Below are 16,932 nucleotides of genomic sequence, written 5' to 3' on the forward strand. Positions count from 1 at the left end.
AATATTTCATCCACAGATCTCAGTGCTTTACAAATCACTAACCCCATTTTACAGATAGCAAAACTGAGGTCCAGAAAGGTAATATGACTCACCAAATTACAAAATAAGTCAATCATAAATCTGGGAATTTAACCCAGGTCTTTTGACTTTCAGTATGGTGCCCTATCTGCTTGACCACATAACCTCCCAGACCCATTCTTCAGGTGTACCAGAGGTATCTAGAGAAAATCTTCAGAAGCAAGGTACAGTACCTCTGCCTTTGTCTTGTCTTAAAAAAATCTTTTTCATACACTCCTTTCTGGCTGAAGACAGATGGACATAATAATGCATAAGCATTGGCTTCATCACCATAATTAGTTCTGTCACTGATGCGGCGAATACGAGGGGCAGGAATGTCTGAACGAATGGTTGGAATGCCATATAATGGGTAACCTGTGGAAAAATAATCAATACATAACATAAATAAATGAAAGAACTATGCTTGCAGCAGTAGCTCACACAGAAATAGCAGTTGTGTCATACAGTATTCCCCAAAACTAGGGACGGGTGAACTACTTTGGATAAAATAAGAACTGACCTGAAATTCTGCTTGAAACTCAAGTCAAATCTTTTGTTTAATGGGGTTTTAAAAAACAGATTATTTAATTTTCCTCCCACCCAGTTTTTACTTGCTTCTACACTTCATGGTTTCAGCTACAACCAGAAGCATAAATATTTAAATACTGTAAAGAAGGCTATTGTTGCTTTATTTCCAACCAAGCCAAAAACAGGATTTTATTAGAAATATCATTAAAAAACTTGTTCTCCTGAGACTTCCAGTATAATTTCTAGACCAAAGAGTTTTGATTAAGATCCAAACTTTTGGGTTCTTATCCTAAATGAACCTCCAAACTTAATCTTAAGCATATGAATCAAATTTAGTTTAATACTGTTGGATAAATTAGATTTAGGTAGTGAGCTATTCTGTGTAATTAGCACATTTGCCAGTACTTTCTAAAATTGCTTCTGATTTTGTCTTCACTAGCATTCACTGTACTTACAAGTTGGAGGGAGACCTCCTACAGTTGCATTGTACTGAGAAGAAGTTGTGCGATAATCAGCAAATACATGATCTGTTGGTCTTGTAAGAGTTTTTGGTGTCTTTTCTGAGGTTCCAGGTTCCTTTGGTACAAGATCTTCATCTTTTAAAAGTGATCCATTGTTTGTTTTGATTTCTGCATCTTCAGGTAGGGAAGGCTCAGAACCATCTGGCTTTTTCCCTATAAAATGTGAAGGTTATAAAATAGCCAAAATTATTAGATGCACACAACATAGTAAATATTTTTAGTGGTAAAAACAGTGACTTAAACCTACATTATTATTGAGTAAAAAAGATTTAATATATAGACTACACATTTTCAAATGGTTCTGAGAGATTTTTAATCTCTCCTGCTATATGGGATACACTTGCATAGCAAAATAAACTCTTCACAAAAGAAAAATTCCTACTGTTCTGACTGAGATTTGCACCTGATACGCTCTAATATTAACCCAACTTTAAAAAGTACTTATGATAAAATCAGAATCCCTGAACTTTTACAATCTCCAGTGGATCACTTCAAGGAAAAATAAAAAGAAAACTTTCTCCAAGGATTTCTCCAGATTGCAAAGACAGAGAGAGATCTTTGGTACAACCCGCTTAAATGGTAAAGTGCACATATATGAAAAAAGAAGAAAAAAGTGTTACTTCTCATGTCTGGCAGATTAAAATTCAGTTATTGCAATTTACCTTGTTACAGCACAATGAGGCAGTGGTGGTCATGGAACTATTTTCTTCTGTAGAGGTTCTTATACTGCATTTATCATCATAGTTTCTGAGCACCATCCCACAGAGCATTAAGCAACATGACTACACATTTGTCACATATTATTTGTTCTCTCATGCATTTGCATGGGCTTCCAATTTCTATGCCTCCTGTGCAATATGTGTTCTGCCAGGGCCTTTTCCAGTGGCTGAGGAACAGACAGGATTATCCCATAAGTGCTTTCTAGTACTAAATCACATACCTTTTGTAATTATGTTTTTTTCAAATTCTTCAACAGACATTTTGTCTTTCCAGTTAAGAAAGTTTACAAACTCCAGGTAGTCAATCAGACCATCTTTATCCAAATCACAGTAATCAAATAAAGCATCCAACAGTTCCTCATCTAGATCGAGATTTAGCTGAAAACAAGACTTCCTCAGTTCTTCTTTGTCTATCTTCCCATCACCGTTCTGTGACAAATAACACACAACAGTTATCATCACAAACACTGCATAACAGGTGTTCAAACTATGGCCCATGGTCCGGATACAGACAATAGGTCATAAATATGTAGCCAATCATATCATTTAAGAATATTCAAATTGCAGAATCTTGCAATCATAGACATGTATCATTGGGGAGGGACCACAAGAGGTGATCAAGTTGAGCCCCCTGTGCTGAGATAGAACTGATAAAAACCTAGACCATCCAAGACAAGTGTTTGTCCAACTTGTTCTTAAAAACCTCCAATGATGGGGATTCCACAACCTCCCTTGGAAACCTATGCCAGAACTTAACTACCCTCAAAGTTAGTTTTTCCTAATAACTAACTTAAATCTCGCTTACTGAAGATTAAATCCATTACTTCTTGTCCTACCAGTGGACATGGAAAACAATCAATCACCATCCTCTTTATAACAGCCCTTAACATATTTAAAGACTGTCATCAGGTACCCCTCAGTCTTCTTTTCCTCAGACTAAACATGCCAAGTTTTTCCAACCTGTCTTTATAGGTCAGGTTTCCTAAGCCTTTTATCATTTTTGTTCTTTTCCTCTCAACTCTCTCCAATTTATCCACATCATTCCCAAAGACAGAATCCAAAAATCCAGAGGAGTTTGGGAACTCACAACCTGAATTCACAAGCATCAATGAAATAACTTTTTACTTAGATAATAAGGTAACTTGAAATTAAGAGCTAAATGTCAATGTAACTGTGTAGTGTGACAAGATGAGAGTCTAATAATAAATGCTGAGGCAAAGATAAGACTTCTTTTCAAATAAGGTGTCAATCCGGAGTGAACACTATAGTTAAGATTCCACAGGGAATTCCAATATAACTCCCATGTTTTTTTCTCTGGGACCTAAAATTTTTCAAGCTCGGTCTCTGAAGAAGTAAAATTTGAAGAAAAGTCTGAGGAAAATCATTCAAACACTTTTGAAATTTGAAAGACTGACAAAACTATACTTTTATAGCTTAAAAAAAGTTGAGATTACTTCTGCTCACTGATTTCTTTTGCTTGCTGATATCTTAAAAACAATGGAACAACAAAGTTTCAAATCTGGCATGTAGCTAGTCACTTAGCTAAGCTTGAAAAAATATATTAAAATATTTATGTGGTTGAGAAATTGCTTCTGAATATGTCCATGGTTTCCAGTCATGTCACGGTTTCCAGTAAAACCTTCCAGTTACAAACAGCCTAGTGGCCCAGACAAGGAGTAGAGCTGTTTTCAGGATGTTGTGATAATTTGGATATAGGGGAACTGCAGTTGTGTCAGTGAAATATGCATAGCAATATCTTTCAGCAAAGAGCCTTAACATCAGGAAGAGGAGAAAATCATAGCTTCACAAAATATCATAGATCCTATGATTTTAGAGTTACTCCAGTGGGGGTAGAAGCAAACTATAATTGGGCGTGCAGGAGACGGAAAGACAGGAGGGGCAGAAAGGGGAGGTACTGAGACTTGGTGCAAGGCCAGCCAGCTCCAGGCTGGAGAGGAGGGTCTTGGAGATTCCTACTTTCTCCAGTGCCTGTTTCATCCCTCCGGATCCTGCTCTTTACTCCTCGGCCCAAACCTGGGCCCACTAGTCCTGTTCTTACCTCCACTCCCCACCCCCTGGCATGCACAAGTTTACACACCAGCAGAGCCACCATAATATTTCCATTACAGGGGAGCTAGCCCCTCCTGCCCCACCCTAGTTCTGCCACCTGCACCACTCTACAAATTTTGTTCAAATCCTACAATATTATACTCTCCTTTCTGCACACACCCATTCACCAAACTACTCTGCCCCTACCAACACTATTAGTTGTGAATGGTTGTTGCAGTAGTTAGGTGTCCTGGCAGATGGTAGTTTGGGAAAGTGGTTGCTGGAAGGCTGGTATCCTTAGTTGAGACAGAGTGTCACACATGGCTAGAAAGGGTTAAACATCCTGCAAAATAAATAACCCTCAGAAGACATGTGGGGAGATAATGTTTGTGTTTTTGTATATTTAAATATATATGAGCAGGGTCAACAATGAAATCAACAGTCCCTGTTTATGGTGTATTCTGATAATTCAGAGATCAAAAGAACATCCTAGCATTTAAATGAATTGTAAACACGGGCTATCTCTGTATTCATCTCTCTTTGAAATGTACTATGAATGGTGAAGGAACAAGCAAATTGCCTTATGTTAATTCGTATAGCTAAGTACCGGTGATGGACCTCCTTCCAAGTCATCCTAATTTCCTTTTGTTCCCCAAGAAACTCTAACTTGTCAAAGAACGTAAAATTGTATAAAAGATCCTTGGGTCCTTATTCTGTCATCTCAGATCTGCTTAAACTTCACTGGGAGGAGTTTAAGTTGCAAGACTGAGGTCCCAGCTATGCTGATGTGCCCTGAATATGATATTTGGACATTGGACTATAACCTATGAACTATTTCTGAAAGAACTCTTTGCAACTACAAAGCTCACCATCTCTGCTATGAATCTGAACCTCAATGAATTGAACGCATGTTTGTATGTATAATGATCTTTTAACCATACTCTCTCTCGCTTTTGTTTTTTAATAAATATTAGTTTAGTTAATAAGAATTGGCTGTCACGTGTATTTGTGTAAGATCTGAAATATTCAGTAACCTGGGAGGTAGTGTGTCTGATCCTTTGGGATTGGTAGAACCTTTTCTTTTATATGATGAAATAAGAGTTTCAGGAATCTGCATCTTATTTGATTTAGGTACCCGGATGGAGGCCTGAGGCTGGATCACTTTAAGAGAACTGTGTTGTTTGGACTTCTGAGTAACAAGTGAGGTAAAAAAGCAGCTGTTTTATGCTGGCCTGGTAAATCTAAGTTGTCAAGGTTCCTTCCCCACTCTGAACTTTAGGGTACAGATGTGGGGGACTTCCATGAGAAGCTCTAAGCTTAACTACCAGCTTAGATCTGGTCTTGCTGCCACCATCCAGACTTCTCAGTGTCTGGAACACCCTTTTTCACCAAAAAACCTTCCCCTCCCTGGGTAGCCTTGAGAGACTTCCTTACCAAGTCCCTGGTGAACACCGATCCAACCCCTCGGATCTTAACACAAGGAGAATTTAACCATCCCCCCTCCTTTCCCCCACCAATTCCTGATGAGTCCAGATCCAATCCCCTTGGATTTAAAAACAAGAGAAAAATCAATCAGGTATTAAGAAAAAGGCTTTTAATTAAAGAAAAGAAAGGTAAAAGAAAACCCTCTGAGAGAGATTAGCATACCAGCTACTCTCACAGACAACAGATTCAAAACACAGAGGATGTTCCCCTGGGCAAAAACTTTTAGATAATGTTTTCACCTCTTAGCTCAGACTGGGCAAAAATCTTAATACACACAAGAATACCCAAATTTGATAATCCCCTTAATGGTACCAAGGCAAGTTACAAAGAAACTAAACATAAACCTATTTATTCCTTTCTAAAACTCACTACTCTGATAAGAGGCTGGTTCCTTGATCTTTTTCACTCCGGCTGAAACTGAAAACTGACTAAACAAAGGAAACTTCCCTCCTTCCTTTTGAAACATCTTGTTTCCCTATTGGTTCCTCTGGTCAGGTGTCAGCTAGGCTAGGTGAACTTCTTAACCCTTTACAGGTAAAAGAGGCATTAACCCTTAACTATCTGTTTATGACATAAGTATTGGAATATCCACCAGCTTTTTAGAGATTATCTGCCCCATTCTTTGCAGTTTACCCTAACTGAGTGACCTCAGCTGATCCCCACTGGGACCCCAGTCACACAGAGTTATGGCTGTGGTTTGTGATTTGTGGTGTATGGTAGTTTTGTTAGTAGTAAGGTGTATACCTGTGGGTGCAGGAGCAGGGAGCAGGTACTGTTAGGTGGCTTAACTTTTCATTACCTCACTCTTGTGGTTTTGTGTAAGGTATGTTATATGTGCAGCAACCTTAATTAAGTTTGTGTGTATTCATTTTCTCTGGGTTGTATTTTTTTCAAATCAAAAGTAGAGGTAGATTAGGTACTTTGCTTGGGAGTGAGGGACACTGGGTGTTGGTAGAAGCATAGCTGATGCTGGTGAAGTGGAGGCAATGTTGCCCAGTGGATACAGCGCTGGACTGAGATGTAGGAGACCTAGGTTTTATTCCTGGCACTTCCACTGGCCTGCTGCAACACCTTGGCAAGTCACTTTGCTGCTCTGTGCCTCTGTTTCTCTAACTTTGAAATAGGAATAATGATCCTTAACTCATTTGTAAAGCGCTTTGAGATCTATTGACAAAAACTGATATAGGAATTATTATTATCATCCTTTTTAGATTTTCTGTATGTAAAATCTTCATGTCCTCAGCTGCATGTGAAATATTATGTCAGCAGCTGCATATAAAACCTTCTCCACTGTAGAATAAAATCTGACAGAAAAGTGCAGCTGTTGCCAGAGATGTGTCCTATGCAGAAGATATGTTAAAAATAGAGAAGATTTTGCCATAAGATTTTATGTTAGCTGCCTGAAGTTTTTCTTTATGACGAATAATGACAAAAATTGTTTTAACTACCCATTGTATAAGATTTACTGAAAATTCAGCTTTCTAGTATGTTTGTGTGTTATATAATATTATTTTAAAGATATACAATAACAAAAAAGTGAGATTTCCCCAGATAAATTACAGCCAGAGTCAATTTCAAACAGATTCTATTCAAAACATCTGAAAAGAAACAAAATCTAAATTACACAGAAAATTCAAAGGGTATAAAACTAATGTGAAAGCTTCACAGAAGGATCACCTACAAGTACAGAAAAACAGAAATGTATGCTCTATTTTAATACCATTTCAAATTGCAACATCAACTTTAGAGTTGCAAACAATACTTCTGCAATAAAATCTACATGCCATGCCACACTATTGTCTATAGAGTGCACAGTAGAAAGGTTTGTCTGTCATGTTGTCCTATCATATTTTCAACTTATATTTAATTCTTTTATTACTATTCTATATATTCTCATGCACATATCTATAACCTTGGAAAGTTAATATGTATCACACATACATACGCACACAAATTATGTGTATGTAAATTTGTATTATCTCAGAACACTGACCTTGTCATAATGCCTGAATGCTTCTAGTAATGTGCCAAAATTGTGGTAGTTAGCTTTCTTCAAATTCTGTCGAACTGCAGTGAAGACAGCTCGCTTTCTGTCTTTACCACGGAGGAATTCACTTGGAACCCGATTGTGAAGAAGATCACCAACTCCTACAAAATAAACAAACTCCTGTTTAGTTACATATTTACAGTAAGCTAAAATTTTCAAAAATGGATTCTAATTTTTGGGGCCTCTGCTGAGGTATGCTCAACTTGAGACTCCAAGGGCCTGGTTTTCAGAGTTGCTGAGCACCAACAACTCTGTTTGACTCATATAATTGCAAATGGGAATACAGTTGGCCCTCAAGATGCTCTCCTTATTTACATGTGGTCCATGCCATGAAAAGGTTTTTATATTCCTGAACTAGACTCTCACAACTCTGTCCAGAACCTCCAAAAATACCTAAAAAAAGAGATGAGCATTACATGATGCATTGAAAGTTAATAGATTCAGGATAAGTTGCACAAATGGGGAACATGAATTGCCAGTGTCAAGGGACATCTACTATGGATGCCCTATCTCCAGCCCATTCTGTTTCAAAGGGGCAAAAATATTATTAAGAACTATGGAAAACTGAACACAGTATTCCAGGTGAGGATGTAACATTAATTTCTGTAATGGCACCATAATATTTTCTGTATTATTCTCCATCCCATTCCTTAGGCATTCTAGCATTTGTTTGCTTTCTTGACCACTGCTGAACATGGAGAAGAAGTCTTCAATGAGCTGTCCACAGTGATACTCAAGTCATTTTCCTAAGTTGATAGAGAAATTTAGAATCCATTATAATGTATGAGTTGTTCAAATTATCCCTTCAAATATCCATTACTTTCCATTTGCCAAGACTGAATTTCATCTGTCATTGTGTTGCCCTGTAATTTAGCTTGTTTAGATCCCTCTGAAGTTCCTCACAATACAAACACACTACAAACACTTATGCACTTGACTTCAATGGACTACTCAAGGTAGTAAAGTTAAGCTTGTGATTAAGTGTTTGCAAAACTGAGGCCAATATTCTCTGGCCTTGACTATTCTAAATAATTCTGTGTTATTTTAAAATGTTGCCACCTCAATGTTAACCCCCTATTCCAGATCATTAATAAATATATTAAGTATGGAATTTAGAAGCACCTTGCTGTTAACTTTTTGCCATGATAAAAATTGTTTTCTCTCTCTTAGCCATTTTCTGATCCATGACAACACCTTACCCCTCACACCATGACAACTTAGTTTCTTTAATAAACTCTCTTGAGGGACTTTGCCAAAGGCCTTTTGAAAATCCAGATAAAACTATGTGAACCAGTTCTCTTTTTTTTCACTGTTTTATTAACATGTTCAAAGAATTCTAATACATTAGTGAGGCACAATTTTCCTTTGCTGAAGCTGCACTCTCCTTTGCTCACCGCTTCTTTTGCTTCCTTCCACTCTATCACATCATGATCTTCGCCTTTCATAATTCTATTTTAAATTATCATTTCAACCAATTATCAGGTACAGAAGTAAAGCTTATAGGTCTGTAAACTGTTGTATAATCTCTAGCACCCCTTTAAATTATAGATAAAACATTTGCTACCCTCCAGTTCTCCAGCAGAGTAGCTACTTTTAATCAGAGTGCATATTTTTGCTAGCAGCTCAGAAACTCATTCTTTATTTACTTCAGAACTCCTACATGTATACCATCTGGGGCTTGTTGCTTTTCAATTTATCTATCTCATCCAGCACCTCTTCTTTTTACCCCTTGATTACTAATAATACCTCATTTTTATTACCAGAAAAAAAAGCACGTCCAAGGTAGGAATCTCTCCTACATCTTCTGGGGTGGAGACTGATGAACAGAAATCCATTACTTTTTAGCAATGTTCTTATTTTTCTTAATTGCTTCCATAATTGCTCCATGGGTGATCCAAAGGATCCACCAATTCTTTTGCTAGCTACCTGTCTCTGGTACATTTAAAGAATGTCTTAATGTTTGTTTCACACATTCAACTATTTTCTTGTCAAATTCCTCCTAATTTCCTTCTTACATATAACTTGCTGTAGCTCACGCTCCTTTTTGTTGGTTTCACTGGGGCTGGATTTCCATTTTCTGAAGGATGTCTATTTGTGTTGAGCAACCTTTTGAACCTTGTCGTTTAGCCATACCTTCTGATTTCCTGGTTTCCTTTCTGCTTCCCTTTTGTTTAGATTGAGGTATGCATGCTTTCTGAGACTATTATTATTTATTTAAGTAGCATCCACCTCAAATCTAAGGATTCACTTCTGACTCTAGGGTCTTTTTTATTAATGCTTGAAATCCCTCTCTAAAATTTAGTGTCGCTAAGCCTTTCTCATGGTAGTTTTTTAACTGCGTAAAAGCTCTTAGAAAATCACTGAATTACAAAGCTTGTAGTCATCACTTCAAAATAATCCTGCTAACTAAATAAGTTTTTAAACAGGCCACTGGTATATTTACCGAACTCATCAGGACGAAGAAACATTCCAAATGTATGGTCTGGTGGAACATTCATAGTTTCTGCTATGCTGTCAATGAGAAGAAGTGTGCTAGTTAAGTGTGTTATTACTAACCAAAATGCATGCTACATTCTACCTGTGAAAAATTAATCTATCATCTCTCTCCCCATACTATAACCAAAGAATAAGGAAAGCTCCATTCAGCAGACTTAACCTGAAACTTGTTCATTGGTACTTTTTTACATGAATCAAAGCTGCCACAACTGATGATTCCTTTCTTTTACAAACCGTGTTTTAGTGTAAAATACCAACTGTCAAAAATACTGTATAGCAGACTTTTAATGTCTTTGAATTTGATGTTTATATTTCCTGAGAGAAAAAAATCCTATGACCCAAACAAGTTCTTTTTCTATTTTTCAGACAAAAGGAATGCAAGTGAAAAGTCTTTTTAGTGTATCTGTCAAATAATACTTTATATCTATGGCCTGGTCTACACTACGCGTTTATACCAATTTTAGCAGAGTTAAACTGATTTAACACTGCAGCCATCCACACAACGAGGCCCTTTATATCGATCTAAAGGGCTCTTTAAACCAGTTTCTGTACTCCTCTCCGACGAGAGCAGTATCGCTGAAATCGGTATTACTATATCGGATTAGGGTTAGTGTGGCCGCAAATCGATGGTATTGGCCTCCAGGCGGTATCCCACAGTGCAGCACTGTGACCGCTCTGGACAGCAATCTGAACTCGGATGCACTGGCCAGGTAGACAGGAAAAGCCCCGCGAACTTTTGCATTTCATTTCCTGTTTGGCCAGCGTGGAGAGCTCACCAGCACAGGTGACCACGCAGAGCTTAGCCAGGTAAATGAATCTTCTGAGATGAAAAATGTAGCTCCAGCATGGACCACGGGAGGTATGGGATCTGATTCACTATATAGGGGAGAGGATTCTGTGCTAACAGAACTCCGTTCCAAAGACGAATGAAAAACATTTGAAAAAAATTCCAGGCCATGATGGAGAAAGGCACAGGGACCAGTCAGTGCAGAGTGAAAGTTAAGAGCTCAACAAGACTGAAACATAAGACAAACGGAAGGTCGGGGCAGGGTCGAAACATCGCTTCTACACTGAGCTTGCATGCAATTTTAGGGAGTCGCACATATACCCATGCCGTTCGTGGATTCGAGGTGGGGGTGGTATCTCGCCATGGCTGGGATTCTGCTGCGGGAGATGAGGAAGGGGAGAGGAGAGGTTTGCAGAGAGCAACAGCACTCCATTTCTCCCAAAAGCAGGAGCTTTTTCTCACCCCAGAATGGATTACCCTCCAGTCCCTAGCCAGTAGCCAGACAATGAAGCATGGAAGCAACCTCTGTGATGTACCTTTGTAATATAAAATGGTTTAAAAGAAGCGTTTTTTAATGACGATTTTGCTGGGATTGGGATGCATTGTGGCAGTCGTTATTGGAAAATTGTTACAGTCCTGGGGCTGGAGAGCGGATAATCCCCAAGGACGATCTCATGAAGCTCTCCTGGAGGTACCACAAGCCTTTGCAGAAGTTTCTGGCAGGAGACCCTGATTCCGTCACATGGTAGGACACTTGAAAGCCCTGCATGTACAGTATCGCTGGTATCATGCAATGAAAGCCTGCTGCGTTGCTCCGGTGATTGCTGGCTTCAACAAATCCGTTCTTATTGCGCTTGTTATCTCAGGAGAGTGATATGTTATGTACTGGTTGATTCAGGAATTTATTAAGAGGACAGAGATGGATTCTACTGGGCTGTTTGCTGTTGCTTAAAAGAAATCTTCTGGGTACCAAGCAAGGGGAGTGGGAAGGGGGAATGGTGCTTGACTTTTCGCGTTTGGTAGCAGGAATCTCCTGCTTAGCCATGCGGTGGGGGGGAAGGAGGTGATTAGGCAGTGATCTTCCATGATACCAGACGCAAGGGGGGAAGGGGTAAGCGATCATCCGAGAATTAGTTGGGGGGGTGGTGTTCTGCTGCTGCATGTTACAGGAAGAAGCAGCACTGAAGGATTTGCTTGGTATTTGGGAAAGGTGGGCACTATGTATATGAAGGCTGCAGAAGCGATAAAGAATGGTACCATGGCCACGTGCAAGCTGAATTCTGCTGCCGGCCTGTGTCTGTGAGATCTCTAACACCAGAGCCGCAGGCACTCATATTAAGATGCAAATGCGCCTTGTAGTGAAATCCATGTGCTATGTAAGGTGACTAGTGTTGTTCATCTGTGAAAGAGATAACATTGTTCTGTAAAATGTATCTTTTTAAATAACTTCTCTCCTTTTTTACCTCCCTCAGAGGCTGCAATTTTTCAAGCTCTATCCATCCGAAGGCTATTGCAGATAAGGCGGAGTAAAGAAGACGCGAGACGAAATGTTCTAGAAATCATGGAATACCCGGAGTGAAAGAGCTCATTTGAATGAGTGGAAGGAACATGGTATCAATTCAGGAAGATGCAGTGAACGTGAGGAAAGGAGGGACCAACGTGAGGAGAGGAGAGGACGCTCAAGATGAGAGGTGGCAGCGGAAAGATCGAGGTGTAGGCAGGAAGATAGCGTGGCAGGATGCACACTGGGCGCTGCGTGATCAAATGACCCTCCGAGTCGGTGGAGTCATTGGAACAGAGCAGGGTACAGAGTGCCGCTGCAGCCTGTGTACACCTCGCTCTCACTGTTCCTGTCTTCCTCCACCAACGTGTAAGAATGCGTGGGGAAAGCTTCGTGCACCCGCCACTCTCATCCGTGGAAGCACAACAAGGCTGTGAATACTTTGAATATTTAGCGTTTTTCCTTCTCCTATCTCTCCAAACCACACTCGGGTAACTTGCCAGTTCTCTCCTTTTTTAATAATGATTTTTAATAAAGAATATGATTATTTAAACGATAGGATTTATTGGTCCTTAAGCAAGTGTAATCGAAGGGGGAGGGTGGGTATGTTACAGGGAGAGTCATCAAGGGGGAGGGGGTTCATCAAGGGAAACAAACAAACGTCCACTTCCCTGGCCCGTGATGAAACTTGTTTCAAAGCTTATTGATGCACACGTATGTGTCTCTTCTAATAGTCCTGGTGTGGTTGTGCATTAATAGCGGCAGGTGATTGGCCTGAGCTGACCCGCATAAGGTCTGCCCCTTACTCTCACAGAGATTGTGGGCACACAGCAAGCAGCATAACATGGGAATATGGTTTTGGCTGAGGTTGAGCGAGTCAGTATGTGCGCCAGTGCGCCTTTAATGGCAAATGCACATTCTACCAGCATTCTGCTGTGCTCAGCCTTAGTTGAACAGCTCTGACTACTGTCAGGTGTGTGTATGGCTTCATGAGCATGGCATCAAGGGATAGGCTGGTCACCCAGGTAATCAAGGCATTTCAACATCCCAACTGTTATTTTCTGGTCTGGGAAGTAAATTCCCTTGCTGACGCGGTTTAAACCCAGATGAGTGTTCTGAAGATGTGAGCGTCATGAACTCTGGCTCATGGGATGTTGTGACGTCCTGTGATCAGTGCTTGCAGCAGCATGGAAAAGTACCTTGCGATTTACGTACTGGGTGCCTTGGTGCTCTGGCAAGATAGGGATATGGGTTCTCTATGCGCCCACAGTTAGGGAACCATTGCAGCAAGCCATCATCTGACTGCACGTTTCCCAGAGTCAACCTTCGTAGGCAGCAGCTTAATGAATTGCTTGGCACTTGCATCACAGAGCCCCACAGTAGACTTTCCACTCCAATTGGTTCCGGACTGATAGTAGCTGTTGGTGTTGCAAGCTTCAGAGGGCTATTGCATCACTTTAACTGTGAGGCTGTCTATCTGGTAATCAAGGCGTTTCAGGGCTGGGGAGGGCAGTCACAAAGTTCATGAAGTGCCTCTATCATGGAAGTGTTCGCAGCCATGTAAATCGCCAAACCTGCAACTATGGGTCCACAGTCTGTGTTGTTTTCTGGCCCAAATCGGCGTTCATGGTAGAACTCCCATTACCAGCAGGATCTCAAGTGCAGGGGCCTGCAGTTTGACAGAAATTCTGTGTCCAGTCATCACTCTCGTTGCGCTCTGCTCGTAGCCGCTCCTCTGCCTGGCTTTGCAGATCTGGTTAACATAGACTGACGAGAATGCGCGAGGTGTTTACACGTCCCAGTTGCGGTCTTGATAGAGCATGGTCATGCTGCTGTGCTATGGCGTTTGCACAGTTACCACGAAAAAGGCATGAAACGGTTGTCTGCTGCTTCACGGAGGAAGGGTTGAGGCTGTACCCAGAACCACCGCAACAATGTTTTTTTGCCCATCAGGCACTGGGATACAACCCAGTTCCAAGGGCGGAGGAGACTGGGGAATATGGATAGCTACGGAATAGCTACCCACAGTGCAACGCTCCGGAAATCGAAGCTAGCCTTGGTACATGGATGCACACCGCCGAATTAATGTGCTTAGTGTGATCGCGTGCACTCAACTTTATACAATCTGTTTTACAAAACCGGTTTATGTAAAATCAGAATAATCTCGTAGTGTAGACATACCCTAAGTTGAATCTGATCTCTAGTCAAAATAACACCTACAATTAAACAATTATTAACTAGAGAAAGGATATTCACCACGTGACAGACAAGATTTTCAAATTTTTTCTGATTTTTGCAATTTTGTGCCTACAACAACAGAAGCCAAGGCAACATCCATCTGGAAAATGTGACCATATTTTATTAACTAAAACCAACATTTATTAATGATACTAAATATTTATTTGTTTAGGATTTTTTAACATAAATAGCTGCTTCAACATATTCCTTAAAAATGTAAAAACAAATCAATATTCTTCTTTAACTCTTAGTTTAACAGCTATATATTTATCATATGAACCACAAAGCTCCATCATAAACAAGAAAGGTACCTATGTGTTCCCCTTCCACACATGGGAGCATAATAATCAACAGCCCCAAGGTATTTGATGTGTATTTATTTGGCTGCATCCTCACCCTCTCACTTTTTCTGCATTAGTGGTGGAATATGGGTAGAGTAAGAGGAGGTCTACAAAAACAAGTGGAGATGGAGAATTCCTGGTGCCAACCCTGCAAAACCCCAGGCAGCTGCATGGACAGTCTTTACACTCCTTCAGGGCCCTCCAGAAATAACAACACAGCGGCTCCAGGCCATGCTGCTATTAGTTGAATGTTCAAGTGATCCATTTTGTAACCCCTACCATGGGGCTTGGAGAGTTTAAGAGTAGTTAACGGTGCTTCAAGCAGCATCAACTCAGTGGATTTTAATCCCTGGTAGAGGAGGACATGCTGCTAAACAATTTGGCCTCAACTCCTCCATTGCCTGGCCTCACAACCTTTTCCCATGCAGACAGTCAGCTGGAGGGAAAATGGGAACATTGGTGATGCAAACAGATCATCAAAACTAGTGTCAGTGGAGCTACTAACAAGCAGTTAACTCACCTTCCCAACCCCGCCTTCACAGACTAGGAACATCAGTTTCCTCAAACTTTGGAAGCTCAGGCAAGGCTGCAGAAGCCTGACATATCAAACACCACCACACATAGGAAGTGGCACACACTAATCTGAAATACATTTATTTTTAAGATACACATTTAGGCCCCAATTCAGTAAAACACTGAAGCCTATGTTTAAAGTTAAGTGCATGTTTTAGGGCCTAAATTTTTTAAAAGTCCCTTAAAAAAGAGGGAAGGTAAATTTCTGTAGAGTATTGTTCAAATGAACTCCAAATGAGATAGATTTAGGCCTTTTTAGATTAATATTGTATATATTCTATACAGACAAAGAGGAAGTGTTTTTGCAGGTACTGACACCTATTTACTTTTTCAATTCAGTGAAAAATCATTGATCATTTAAAGTGAAATTCACTCTTCTCTCCTTTTCCTCCCATGTACAAATCCCAATTAACCTGGCTTTTTGTGGAGAATTTTGGGATTTGGGGAGGCATAGAATCCAGCTCCAAACCTATCAACAGGAGGCAAGGTTGCAATGCAGCCCCCCAGAGACCATTTTTAAAGCCTAATGGATTAAATAAAAGCTGCATTCCCATAAAGGCAAATCTTTTAGCCCGATCCTAGGTCCTCCACCAGTAACTCATCTCCATACCAGTTTCTTTAGAGCTGATGAAAAGCCCCTCTCTCCAGCATATAGGGGTGCAGTGGCAACCATGCCCAGCCACAAACCCAGTTTTCCCTAGCCCCACAATGGGCCAATAAAGGACTTGAGAATGCTGAGAGCCTTGCACAGGGTCTGGATAATTCCATCCTTAGAAAATATCTCTTCACTTACGGATCAAGGACTTTTCCAAGCTGAGGCTGAAATTTTTCCTTGAAATCATCACTTCTTTTGGACACTATTTTTGCTGCTTTCTTTCTACAAAATTGGAAAATAATTGTCAGATGTGGTTGCTAAATGATGGCATTATAATTTGAAGGAAATAGAAATAAGAATGCACTCCACAACCTAGAACCTTCCTGTTTTGAAAACAAAGATTTATTTGGTTTGTATTTAGAAACCTAATTTTAATGTATATTTTCATAATACGTTTTTCCAACTTTTAAAATATATTAACATTTAGAGTTAATTTGCAAATGGGAGAGCAGCAGGGGCATCCATAACATGTCTCATTTGCCCTTCCAAAATCCCACACTGGCATAAATCAGTTATTTGTGCACCTAAGTCAGGCCTACACAACATGCGGCCCGTGGAGGCTCACTGTGCGGCCTGCGGCGCGGAATGCACTGGGCAGCCCAGAGCCCTTTAAATCCCAGCCACAGCCAGGATTCAAAAGGCTCTCAGCTGCCCGCAGCGGCGGGGAGCCCAGAGCTCTTTAAATCTCAGCCCCGGATGGGATTCAAGGGCTCTGGGCTGCCCGCAGCCGGGATTCAAAAGGCTCTGAGCTGCCCACAGCCGCGGGGAAGCCAGAGCCCTTTAAATCCCAGCCGCAGCCAGGATTCAAAAGGCTCTGAGCTGCCCGCAGCAGCAGGCAGCCCAGAACTCTTTAAATCTCAGCCACAACCGGGATTCATAGGGCTCTGGGCTGCCTGCAGCCATGGGGAGCCCTGAACCTTTTAAATCTCAGCCGC

The 16,932-nt window shown here is 40.6% G+C and overlaps 1 protein-coding gene across 1 annotated transcript in view; it reads right to left on the bottom strand.

Annotated features, from left to right (window-relative positions):
• The window catches only part of EFHB (EF-hand domain family member B), a 43,019-nt gene that overhangs the window by 13,176 nt on the left and 12,911 nt on the right, over window positions 1-16,932 (bottom strand). Inside the window, exons 7-12 of the mRNA XM_032765977.2 lie at window positions 16,136-16,219; window positions 9,850-9,917; window positions 7,353-7,507; window positions 2,047-2,254; window positions 1,041-1,259; window positions 262-432 (exon numbers count right to left, since the gene is read on the bottom strand). Of these exons, the coding sequence (XP_032621868.1) occupies window positions 262-432; window positions 1,041-1,259; window positions 2,047-2,254; window positions 7,353-7,507; window positions 9,850-9,917; window positions 16,136-16,219 (905 nt within the window). The remainder of the gene's footprint in view (window positions 1-261; window positions 433-1,040; window positions 1,260-2,046; window positions 2,255-7,352; window positions 7,508-9,849; window positions 9,918-16,135; window positions 16,220-16,932) is intronic.

This window comes from Chelonoidis abingdonii, chromosome 2 (genome assembly GCF_003597395.2).
Source record: "Chelonoidis abingdonii isolate Lonesome George chromosome 2, CheloAbing_2.0, whole genome shotgun sequence".
In the NCBI taxonomy this organism is placed as follows: domain Eukaryota; kingdom Metazoa; phylum Chordata; order Testudines; family Testudinidae; genus Chelonoidis; species Chelonoidis abingdonii.